The sequence below is a fragment of the Numida meleagris genome, chromosome 1 (genome assembly GCF_002078875.1).
Source record: "Numida meleagris isolate 19003 breed g44 Domestic line chromosome 1, NumMel1.0, whole genome shotgun sequence".
Taxonomy (NCBI): Eukaryota; Metazoa; Chordata; class Aves; order Galliformes; family Numididae; genus Numida; species Numida meleagris.
Window position 1 is genome coordinate 85,401,540 of NC_034409.1, and position 12,810 is coordinate 85,414,349.

Here is a 12,810-nt window from a genome sequence, read left to right on the forward strand (position 1 = left end):
TCTAATAGCCTCACAACTGCTGGCATACAAAACAGAGGGATACGTAAGGAAAACTTCACTTATCACAAGGGCATCACCACAGGGCAGAAAATGCAGCCCCTCAAGAGTACAGAGAACTGACATGAAGGTAGACAGGAAATGAAATGTCTTCAAAAATGCACAGGAAGTTAATCTAGTGGAACAGTGGTATCTGTTGGGGATGCAGAGTTAAGAGTTGTATGGCGAAAAAATGTAGCATGCACTTTTTTGGTTGGATGTGAGCATCCTCTGGATTGCAATGCCTGAGGCCATGCTGAGGAAGGTGTATTCATACAGGCAACAGAAGTATGCCAACTCCCACATCTTCCCTCTAGCTCTGCAATATATGTGTTGTTGTTTGTGAAACTGGTGCTTAGCCAGCACATCCACTCCAGCTCATGAGGCAGTAACACAGCATGCTGGTAGATAAGATTATGGAACAGTTTTAAAAGACAGTTCAAGGCAGGGTCTCTCCGGCCAATGTTAGAAGAATACTGAAGACAAGAAAATTGGAAGATGCAAAGCTACAACTTCGTTCAGCAAACCTAATCCAGTCACATTCAGTACTAATGCCACTGCACACCACTTCTCTTTGATGTAGCCACTTGACGTTCTGCTTACCAGTAACTTACTTGGACTGAACACTCATATACTACACATACCATTCTCACTCTGGAGTTTTGTCTTCTGAGTAGTGAGGTCATTCATGAGGCGAGTCATTTCATCCAGTTTAGTTTTTGTCTCATTCAGATGATCTTCGTAAGTGCGACAAAGTTTTTCTGCATTTGCCTAAATGGGAATCAGGAGAAGAGACATACAAAGCTGCACCCTCCAAGTAGCCATTTGGAGGCTGTAGCCTTTGAAATATATCTTTTTTTGTGTGCATCCCTTTCAAATAAATGGATGATTACAAAGACACAAATATCTCTTCCACCACAAGCATGTAAGGAATGTTAATGAGACAGTGAGGCCTGGTCTTCATAGGCTTTGCAGCAAGAACTCTTTCATCATGTTTGGTTGGCATTCTGGTTTAAGCAGTAATGTGACCTTAAAAAATACTACTTTTCTGTTTTCCACCAAATAAAACAACAGTGAAATGCATCTTACAGGAACACTGAGTGCCTGGAACATGAATAAAGAATTTGAGATTTGGCTCAGTTGTAAAAGTAACCAAGAAGAAGTAATCCCACCCATCAGTGCTGTGTGTGTGTGTGCGTGTATTGTCACTGTTTTGAAGACAAGGACACTGGAACAGTGGGAAGAAAAGCTGCCATGTCACTTTGGAGGACAGCAATAAAATGGGGAACAGAAACCCTGTGTCTGTAGTCCCAGGCAGGGGTCTCCCCATCAGAACACCTACCTCATTTGCTTTTCCTTAACTGTGTTCTGAAGTGAAGCACCAGAGAAAAAGTCTCTGCAAGACCTCCAGAACCAATTATATGCCTATGAAGTTCAGACATAAGCCTCATCACAATCGTTAGGTGGGAAAATCATCTCCAATGAAAATTGCTTTACTGATTCTGCTGTAATTGCTATTTATCATAAACTGAGTTTGATGTCAGCCTTCTTGTACTCAGAATACTGAAATCCTGTATTTAGTTTCACAGAGCAGACTCTATTTAGAGTGCTCTGAAAGCTGCCAAAGCTGAGGAAGCAAAATGCAAAATTCAGCCATAGGAATTAAAAATCAACAGAATGGTCATGCAAGCCTTTGTTTTACATTCCTTGCTGATGTGACTTAAAACTGTGAGCTAAGATCGGCATCTGAGCAATAGGAGTACAGCCTTGAATGGCATCACTGCAGTCATCATCAGCCTAGAGGAGCACAGTTTAAGAGACATAGTTCTGTGCTCTGAGATATGTGGATAACCAATATGTCTGGGACTGAGGATGCACTACATCTTACACAGGCCATCTCAATGGCTATCCTGTTTCCAGGTGAGGAGGGCTATACCACCAGCCGGGGAAGGGGTGATACTGCGCACACGAGCACCACTAGACTTCAAGATACAACTTTCTGAAACATGCCAGGCCTCCCAGCTGTCCTAGGAAGCCTTCAGACAGGCCCTGGCTACATGTGGCCACTGGGGGGGTTGGGAAGACTAAAGACCCTTACTTTTCCCTTAACCGTTTGCTCCATGTTGGATGTCAGATCATCCACTTCCATTTTCAGCTCGCTTTTCTCCTTCTCCAGTTTCTGCTTGACGCGCTGCAGGTTGTCCAGCTGCTCCCCCATCTCAGCCACGCTGTCTGCGTGCTTCTTCCTCAGAGCAGCGGCTGTGGCTTCATAGTGCAGTGTGGCCTCCTCGAGGTCGCGCCGCAGCTTCAGGAACTCAGCCTCGCGTTTCTTGTTCATCTCCAGCTGGGCAGCAGTGGCACCCCCAGCCTCTTCAAGCCGCTCGCTTAATTCCTCCAGCTCTCGGGCCAAATCTGATCTCTGTTTTTCCACCTTGGCTCGAGCAGCTCTTTCTGCTTCCAGCTCCTCTTCCAGCTCTTCTATACGAGCCTATCAAAGAGACAGGAGCACCCTGTGGTCACCTCCATGATAATTCCCACCAGAAGACCTTGAAGCACCTTACAAACAGTGAAATCCTCTGCCAACCCAACACTTTGCAACAGAGAAGGAAACACAGCAGTTAAAGGACTTGCCCAGCTGTGTCAATAAATCAGATCTTGAGCCAAAAGACAAGACATCTTTCTCATAGTAAATAGCTCTACAAGTTCTACAATTTTGTCTACAAGCTTTAGTTCAAGACATTCAGGTAAAGTACGCTGACCTTGTATTCTGTCATGTACTTTGACATTTAGGTCAAGTATGGGAGAGAAGTTACTTGATAGTAGGAGTAGCAACTAACTGCCATTGAGGGGAACTGTAAAAGTTCTCTTTGCTTCCAATCTAAGAGCTATGTGACAGAAGTAACTTCTCTCTAAGAGTTTTAAGACTGAGAACTTTAAATAAAGCAGTGTCTAGAATTTAATGAGTAATGACTATTCATTGGGAGTAGTCTTTTTTTTATGAAACAGTTATTTTGATAAACATATGCTTCACAGTCAAGTTATCCAAGTGTTCTTTATTTATAAAAAAGAGTTTATATTTTGCTTGGACTGTGCTGGCTGACTGTGGCCTTTTAATATCTGTTGAAAATTTCATGTGCATTTGAGCTCTTACCCTAAATTCCAAATCTATTCCTATTAATTGCTGTATTCCTCCTTGGCAACCACAGCCATCCTCAGCTCCATGGTTCAGAGCTTAAAAGAAAACAATGAAGCCTTTCTGCCTGTCCTGACACCATTAGCATTCTGCAGTCATATGTCCTGTGGAATAAATTCCTTGAGGGAAAAGGGATTGGAGTTGCACTGCTTTGGGTCTCAAAGCTGTGGCAGCTAGCTGTGAAAATCTCTGCAAAGCCCTTTAGCGAGGCATAAAATCATAGGATGGCTTGGATTGGAAGGGATCTTAAAGACCATCCAGTTCCAATCTCTCTGTCATGGATGGGGACACCTTCCACTAGAACAGGTTGCCCAAAGTCACATCTAGCCTTGGGAGGCTCAACCTAAGGGAAATGTGAAAGAAGCTAACCTGAAGCTCCTTAATTTTCTTCTGCAGTTGCATTACAATAGCTTGTTCATCTTCTATCTTGGAATTCAGTTGGCTCATTTCAAACTCTTTCCTGCCAAGGAAAGGAAAGTCCCACTGTGACAGTTTTCTCCAGTTCAAAGCTAGGCTTACGCGTTTTTTAGAGTTGTTCAACATAATTCCTAATGCATCTAAAAACGAAAACAATCCTCATGTATCACCATTTGCAAGAAAACACATCATTGTCTTAGCAGTTGTTTCCACGTGAAGACTCTGCACATATTTGTGCAATTACAGTTTTTGTTCTTTATGTCATACAGAGTAATGTTATTTTCATACTCAAAGGAAAAGTATGCTTAACTAAGTCAGATCTTTCAACAATACTCTTGTAGTTAGGATGAACAACTTCTTAGAGGCTTCCTTTCTCCTTAAGCAATAAAAAACAAACTATATATATACATATTTAATGCTGATATGTCTAATCAATTCTAATGTTTCAGGTATACCGCAAACAAGTAACAGTTATTTTCTCCTCCATCACTCTCTCATCTGTGATGGAATTTCCTTTTAGCCACTATCAGGCCACTATGACACACTTGAATGCCTCAGTAGTAACTGTGCTGCTTTACTTCAGGTAACAGAAAAAATCTCTTACTTTTTAAGCTTTTCTTCCATTTGTAACTTATCATTCTCCAAGTCCATGACACTCTCTTGGGTCAGCTTCAAATCTCCTTCCAGTTTGCGTTTTGCTCTTTCCAGATCCATCCTCACTTTCTTCTCTTGTTCAAGTGAGCCCTCAAGCTTTAGGTACAAACTCACTCATTAAATATATTCAACACGGATTGTTTACAACAGTCAGTTGCATACTAAACCCCCCTTCATGCTGAGCCCTAGCAAGCATTGAAGAAGTACTTAAGTATAAGCATATGACCTTGTGTTTTTGTTTTCTGGCAGCCAAGGGACATATGAGCTAAAGAAATATAACATAAGGATTAGTCCCTGCTTTAAGTTTGAGTAAACATTGCAGTTCTCTTTGTAGCAGAGCTCTGTTTGCATGTCAAGTTAAACTGCAAATGCAAACTTAGTAGATATTCCCTTTTTATTACATTCCTTTTAGAGGCTTGAGTATGCAGATAAGATTCACAGTGTTGCTGTAATTTTACTTTTTACAGGCAATTCAACAAGGGCTGCATTTATAAATATGTGATTGATTCTGAAAGGACAAAGCTTTGTGACCTTTCAAGACTCACAAAAACTGTAAGTGTTGGACAAACAAGCATGCAGAAAAATGAAGGCCAAGCCAGCTTACATCATCCACTTGCTGTTCCAGTTTCACTTTAGCTTTGCTCAGCGTGTTGACCTTGTCTTCCTCTGCTTGAAGATCATCCAGAACTTGCTGATGAGCTTCCTGCAAGGACTTCTTCTCCTTAGTAAGTTTGCTGATGTTCTCATCAAGAGTCGCCATTTCTTCTGTCAGATTTTTCACCTATGGGAGAAGAAGGTGTATTTGTAAGATTCTGAAGAAAGGGATTATCATAACCTGGCTCAAATGAATGTTCTTAGTGAATTTGTATGGAAGGAGACATTGAAAAGAAAGGGATGTCTTTCCCCTCACCCCTTTGTGGCAATTTGTGTGAAACTGCCACCAAAAGAGCCAGTATCTGCCAGTTCTTCTTGTGGCCTACTTTTATTTCAAAACCATTGATTTTTTTTTTTTTCAGTGTTACTCTTTCTGTGGTAGACTACAGCTCTTGATTCTCTCTGTGAAAAATAGGGTGTCCTCAGAAAAAGATCTGGAAGAACTCACGGTTACAGCAGAAAACTGTTTATTTCAGAACGCCAAAACTAGACATAATTCTTTAGAAGAGTTGCAGCAAAACTCATTTCAGAGAAAGAAAAACTCAGACTTAGACTAACAGATTTTCGCTCGTAAGTTCAAATGACTCTGTATATACTGATCCTTCAGCGTGGCCTGTGTAACAGAGTATAAAGCTGTCAAGAAGACCAGTAGATCTTGTCATAAAGATAATCCATGCCTGACCTCTTTTGAAAATACGGCAAATTTCCAAAAGTACCTTATTTTCAGTAGCATGCTTCTCTTTCTCTACTTTTGCAAGTGTTATTTCAAGATCGTCAATATCTTTCTTGAGCTCAGAGCACTCGTCTTCCAATTTTCTCTTTTTGGATGTCAGCTCAGAATTCATCTCTTCCTCATCCTCAACTCGCTCTGTCAGCTCTTTGACTTTGGCCTCCAGCTGAATCTTGGATTTAATCAACAAGTCACATCGCTCCTCGGCATCTGCCAGAGTGTCTTGCTCCTGGGGTGGCAAAAGGAAGAGGTCAAGTAGTCATTGTCCCCTCCCTCACCTATCCTGTAAAGTGGTCACAGAGCTTGAACCAATCAAGGCTATGGAAAATTCCCTACTCCTTACTTCAGAAAACAAGACCAACAATTAATTAACAGAGAATGACAATAGAGTGGTGAGAATGACTAGTCATATATGGCTCTCTAATTATGCTTTCATATATAACTGCCACAGAAATTGCTTTGGACGGAACTCTGATAAGACTTCCATCGTTACTCCACCTAGTTTTATGCTAGAACACGTGAATTTCTATCTGCTCTACTTTTTGGCAAGACTCTGACAAGACCAACAGCTTATTTTAGTTGAACTGAAATAACATCGTGGTCTGCTAGTCTTTGATCTTGAAAGTACATCTAATGAATACATAAGTACACATATACTCACAGCTTGGAGCTGCAATAGCAAATCATTTTTTTCCTGAACTAAAGAGACTTGCTTTTCTTCAAGTTCCTTTCTCCTTGCTTCAGATTTTTCCAGGGCTTCCTTCAGTTTCAAGAACTCTTCCTTCATATTGGCCATCTCTTTTTCAGTTTCTGCAGACTTCAGAAGAGGTTTGATCTTAAAGAAAAGCTTCATCCAAGGCCAATTCTTCACAGCCATAAAGGCACGGATATTCCATTGAATTACAAGAAGGGCATCTCTGTTTAAGGAAGAAAGCAAAATCCCCTAATGCTTAGCATGAATTGAGAAAATGATATATTTTTTTTCATTCTCAGTTGTACAGCTCTGTTCCCCAGTTATACTGGGGAATTTGTTCTGGGTTCCAACATACGCAGGAAATGTTTTCCATAGTTCTTGATTTTCAGGGACATGAAAAATTTCCAAATCTGATTTTCACCAGAGCTACAGGTAACCAAGAAACAGTTGCTATTAGTGTTATCAGACATGCATGTTAAACCTTTAATTTAGGATTAGGTAGAGCCTTAGTGACTGTAATAATGGCTCTACTCAACATATAATTAAATGCTAATTACTATTATCCATTAAGATTGAACGGGGTGACTTCATACCTGCGCTCCACTATCTTCTGGAACTCAATCCTCATCAGTCTGCCACGTGCCCTTGCTTGGATCATCGTTAGGATCTTTGCAAGTCTCTCATCCCTCATTTCTTCTAGGTGGCCCAACAGACCAGCCTTGAAGAACACCTGGTACATGCACAGATGTCATTTGATGACAGTGATTACTTTTCTTCTAACGTACACGAACAGTTAGTTGTACAGACTTTGTTGTAGTTGTTCAGAAGAATAGTAATTTTATTGGCACATTTATTAAACAAAAGAAATAAGATGATACGTGCATTAATAAGAAATAAGGTACTTGCATTAGGGACTGCACTGTTCCACAATTTCTTTAAAACTAGGTCTCATCTTCCCAGTTTTGAATAAGCCAAACTGTTTTATTGCCAGGCTGTATGGTACATTTCAGCTGTGACGGGGTTCAGTGCAGGTCAGCTAAACCACAACTCCCCACTGTCAAGTCCCTGCTAATGGGATCATGTCACACAGCTTCATTAAAAAAGCTGCAGCTGACCTCATGGTCCAAATGAGCTAATATTTTACTGGGGAGTATGGAACATCAGTTTCTGTTGTGTTTGCTTGTACTGTTGCTGTAATAAAAGCTTTGTGGCAGCTGAAGCTAGAGAAATACAATTCCTCTAGCACAGCTTAAAATTAATTTTGGTTTTCTGTTATATTGCTCATTCCTGTATTATTAACTCCCCATTAATTGCCATGACCAGAGGTTGCATAATGTCCTATTCTGCAAATTAGATCCATTGCCTTTCTCTTTACAGATTCATTAACAATCTTTTCTGGTTACCTTAGTGTGTCCGAAACGATATTGGTTATGGTCAATATCTAAAGATGCCAGTAGTTTTTCTGCAGCTTTTCTGCTATCCACAAACTTATCCTCTGGGATTGCACCTGGATTCAGAATGCGGTACCTGTTAACAACAGAGGAGAAATGAATAAAACTAGCATAATGGCCTAGAGTAATTTCCTACTTTCCATCTACAGAGGCACAAGCAAGAGCAGAGTTCTGCCTTCCATGTTCAGTCAGACAGAATGGGAAATAAACTGGAATGGAATTAAAACTTCTCAAATAAAAATGAGAAGATATACTTTTCTTATTTTGTCTATTGGGACAGGACGGCAGACAACAAAACTCAGTATTACCTTTGTTTAAAGTCAGCATAAAGCACCCTGTTTGGGAAACCCTTACGGCAAATGCGGATGCCTTCCAGGACACCATTACAGCGGAGCTGATGCAAGACAAGGAAAGCATCCATTTCACCTACAGGGGAGAAACAAAGCTAAACTTTTCCATAGGGCTTAATCTTCATTTCACCAAGGGATGAAAGATGTGAGGGATCATCTCATGAAGGGGCAACACTGTGGGATAAGGCAAACAACATAGACAGTATTTAAATACATTCTTGGAGGCTTGCAAGTAAATATTGGAATTACATTGTTCAAATATACCGAGGTTTTAAGACAGTTGTGTTTTCCATACCTGGTGTTTTTGATTCGTTGGGAATAATGCATCGTACAAAGTGAGGAGCTGTAGATCTTAGGTTAGTCATTAGTTTATTTAAGTTTTCCTGGAACAGACATACAAAAAACACATTGAGCTTTAATGGTTTTGTTGAACTTTCATCACTTATTTCTCTGGTTTCTTGGTCAAGCTTATTAAGGTCATTTCTCTAAGTAGTCCTCAGTAAGATTATAAGCTTAACAAAATCATTAAAAATAAATGATTTAAAATAAATCAAAACATAAATTAACTTTATTGTAGGAATCTACATTTGTTTTAGCAAAATCTTAAGAAAATGTGTTTTACTTACAGCCCCCCAAATGCCACAAACCATGTGAACAGCAAGCAAGATGCAAAATCATCCTGCAGAACATTCCTGTAAAGCTAGTGTTTTGCATCTCCTTTTCTTACACTGTGTCATGTAATGACACATGAAAAAAGAGGGCCCTCCATAAACTGTACTGCGTTGATGATTAACTTAATTAACACATCACTGATGTTAAACCCTGTTTTGTCATAAAATATTATGGTGACCTTAAGCATCAGGACTCTCTCTTCACACTTAAGTGACAGTTTTCATCCCATCTTGCTTAAGCAGTGACTTTGTACTATCTTCTATGAGTATCACATTTCTTTCACCTAATAAGACTGATTTGAACTGCATTTTTGCCTAGTCACTTCAAATTTCCCATCTGCTCCTCATAAAAATTAGGCTCTTCTTGGACAAACATTTTTCTTTAATTCATCTTAATCTGATATATTCCAGGCAGGCAGCAATGTGCATTCAGGGCCTGCGAGTGATCCCCAAGCTCTGGGGAAAGGGTTTTGTCCAGCATGGGGAAAATACAGAAGATTAGAGGTGATATATTTTATCATCATCAATGCAGGCTGTTTAAACTGAAGAATGTCCTATGCCAGTCAGGATGATAAAGGAGAAAACATGAGCCAGGTGTTTAGCAGCTCCTTGTGTCCTCTGTTAGCAGACTATTAGATTACAACCTGTGAACACATCTGTCAGCTATCTTTACACTTCTTCATCTGGCAAGATACAGGTCTCAATTTCCTGTGATTTCACTTCATGGTAAGTAACTCGTAATGAGATGAAATGATGTGACTAGGGGGAAGATACCTACCCACATTTGTTTTCCACCATTGCTCTTATGGTGGTATCTCATTAGAAGCAGTAACAAAGTAGGAACTAGCAAATGACTTGTAATCAGTTCCAGGTCCAAAGACATGCACAGATCAACAAGCGAAGAAATAAACGATAAACATAGTGCACAACATTTTGTGATACTTTCTCAAATAGAATAAAAAAATGTTTTATCTCCTAATTGCTCAAAGAAGAGAAAACAGAGCAGCCTCTCACATATGCAGTTTTAATAATAAGGTATTAGGTTAGCATAATTGAAGCACTGCAGGGGTTGAAAGGGACCTCAAGAGATCATCAAGTCCAACCCCCCTGCTAAAGCAGATCCCTACAATAGGTCACACAGGTAGGCGTCCAGATGGGTGTTGAATATCTCCACAGAAGGAGATTCCACAAACTCTCTGGGCAGCCTGTGCCAGCGCTCCATCACCCTTACCTCAAAGAAGTTCTTACGCATGTAGTACAGAACTTCCTATGTTCAAGTTTTAGGCCATTACTCAGTCTCCTATCACTACACATCACTGAGAAGAGCCTGGCCTCATCCATTTGCCTCCCACCTCCCTTTAGTCATTTATAAATATTTATCAGATCCCCTCTCAGTGTTCTTTTCCCCAGACTGAACAGACTCAGGTTACTCAGCCTTTCCTCATATGGGAGATGCTCTATGCCCTTAATAATCATAAACCAGTAACACAAGCCCAGAATCAAATTCTGATATTGGATTTCAGTCTCTTTTGTCCATTACAATCCTTAACATCCTTATTCAAAAGTATTGTCTCAACTCTAACCATAAGGTGAAGGGAAGTAAACAAACCTTGTGTAATGAGGACACTGTTTGAAAAGAAGCACCCTTCTTGCGTTTCTTTTCTCCACCCTGGTCAGCTAAGAAAAAAAAAGAAGTAAAAATCACACCCTGTATTTCAGTAAGGGGTGCAGATGGGGCAGGGGAGACAGACATACAACCCTAGTAGCAAAACTTCCTTTGAATGAAAGGAACACTTAATGACTTGATTGCTTCATGAGTTCAAGTACTATACAAAAGCTTCTGAACATTTAGTGTTATCATAGAATCATAGAATTAGCTAGGTTGGAAAAGACCTACAAGATCATCCAGTCCAACCATCCACCTACCACCAATAACCCCACTAAAGCATGTCTCTCAACGCTATATCTAAATGTTTCTTGAACACCTCCAGGGATGGTGACTCCACCACCTCCCTGGGCAGCCCATTCCAGCACCTGACCACTCTTTCAGAAAAGTAGAATTTCCTAATGTCCAGCCTAAATCTCCCCTGGTGCAACTTGAGGCCATTACCCCTCATCCTGTCACTAGTTACAAGAGAGAAGAGGCTGACCCCCAGCTCACTACAACCTCCCTTCAGGGAGTTATAGAGAGCGATGAGGTCTCCCCTGAGCCTCCTCTTCTCCAGACTGAACAATCCCAGCTCCTTCAGCCGCTCCTCATAAGGCCTGTGCTCCAGACCCCTCACCAGCTTCGTCGCCCTCCTCTGAACACACTCCAGGGCCTCAATGTCTTTCTTGCAGTGAGGGGCCCAAAACTGGACACAGTACTCGAGGTGCGGCCTCACCAGTGCTGAGTACAGAGGGAGAATGACTTCCCTACTCCTACTGGCAACACTATTTCTGATACAAGCCAGGATGCCATTGGCCGCCTTGGCCACCTGGGCACACTGCTGGCTCATGCTCAGCCGAGCATCGACTAATACCCCCAGGTCCGTTTCCTCCACACAACCATCCAGCCATTCTGCCCCAAGCCTGTAGCGTTGCCTGGGGTTGTTGCGGCCAAAGTGCAGGACTGGGCACTTGGTCTTGTTGAACCTCATCCCATTGGCTTCAGCCCAGAGATCCAGCCTGTCCTGATCTCTCTGTAGGGCCTCTCTATCCCCAGGCAGATGACACTTCCTGCCAACTTGGTGTCATCTGCAAAATACTATGTATCACAAGATTGCAGCTCTCTGTCCACAATCAGGATTTTTGTTAAAGACTGCTGCAAGCTTTCTGGATTCCATTTTTATTTCAGTTCTGGACAGCGTCACTTGTTATGCAGAAAGATCATAAATATGAATTAGGCAGAAAAATAATGTTAACAACACAGAGTGGCTTGTAGTTCACTAAGACCTATATAGGATGAAATGATACAGAATGAGAAAAAAGCGAAAGAAAAGTGATGTTCAGTGAGAATTTGTACTGTACATTGTACTGTACTGACTAATGAGACACTGAACTTGTGCAAGTAATATTTGCCCAGACAGAAATAAAGAGATGGAAATAAAAATTAATTTTGTAATTTTAGATACAGTAGCTTCGCATTGCCTGAATTTTGCTTAAAGCTTCAGAGTCAAAATCACACAGGTCCTCCAAAAGAATGCTAATTTTTGACATGACCTTTATGAAGTTGTACAACATAACAGCCAAGCATGACTCAAAAATGTACAGCAATTGCTGCGGCTTTCTAAATACTGGGCCATTAGATCATTCCCAGGAAATCTGGCATTCTGTCACTTGTCAACAACAGTCAACATTAAAGGAGAGGTGAAGAGTGCAATGTGTTTGATGCAATTATCAAAATCCTCTCCCCCTTTTGAAAGTGACACTGCCAAGACTGGAAGAAGCTAATCTGGGCTGGCTGGTCTTTTCTCCTGATACCAAATAAAAGTAAGGCAATAGTCTGACAGACAGGAATATCCACGGGCAAATAGGCCATTAATAACTTACAAGAATTTGCTAGTGGCATGATTTTTGTTATCTATATTCAACTCCATCTCTTCTCCACATTATGAAGTCTGCACTCTGCTTGCTTCCTCAGCAAGTGTCTTATGATTCATGACAACAACATCTATAGATATGAGGTTATTAATAAATAGGCTGTAAGTGACTTCAACTTCAGGACATAAGAGCCACATCTTTGTAATTAATGCCAGTCTTATTTATTTAACATCACTTTTCTGGATGCTTGCTACTTGTTCTCTCTCCAACAAAACAGTTCTGTATAATGCATACAGCTTAAATACATCCTCAGACAAACACCAATCTTGTCAAAAAAAGAAAGAAAGAAAGAAAGAAAGAAAATCCACAAAAAAAAAATCCACAACAGTGACAGCAACCCAAAAGGAAGATGCATTTCTAAAATATTCTGCTGCTTTG

General features: G+C 40.7%; 1 protein-coding gene across 4 annotated transcripts in view; it reads right to left on the reverse strand.

Annotated features, from left to right (window-relative positions):
- MYH15 (myosin heavy chain 15) overlaps positions 1-12,810 on the reverse strand; it is a 58,276-nt gene that overhangs the window by 12,541 nt on the left and 32,925 nt on the right. For all 4 annotated transcript variants that reach the window (XM_021400703.1, XM_021400712.1, XM_021400721.1 and 1 more), the window contains 12 exons: positions 10,460-10,527; positions 8,475-8,562; positions 8,138-8,255; positions 7,782-7,905; positions 6,972-7,108; positions 6,346-6,601; positions 5,671-5,913; positions 4,905-5,081; positions 4,251-4,396; positions 3,599-3,689; positions 2,135-2,524; positions 681-807 (listed from right to left, as the gene is read on the reverse strand). In XM_021400703.1, the coding sequence (XP_021256378.1) occupies positions 681-807; positions 2,135-2,524; positions 3,599-3,689; positions 4,251-4,396; positions 4,905-5,081; positions 5,671-5,913; positions 6,346-6,601; positions 6,972-7,108; positions 7,782-7,905; positions 8,138-8,255; positions 8,475-8,562; positions 10,460-10,527 (1,965 nt within the window). The remainder of the gene's footprint in view (positions 1-680; positions 808-2,134; positions 2,525-3,598; positions 3,690-4,250; positions 4,397-4,904; positions 5,082-5,670; positions 5,914-6,345; positions 6,602-6,971; positions 7,109-7,781; positions 7,906-8,137; positions 8,256-8,474; positions 8,563-10,459; positions 10,528-12,810) is intronic.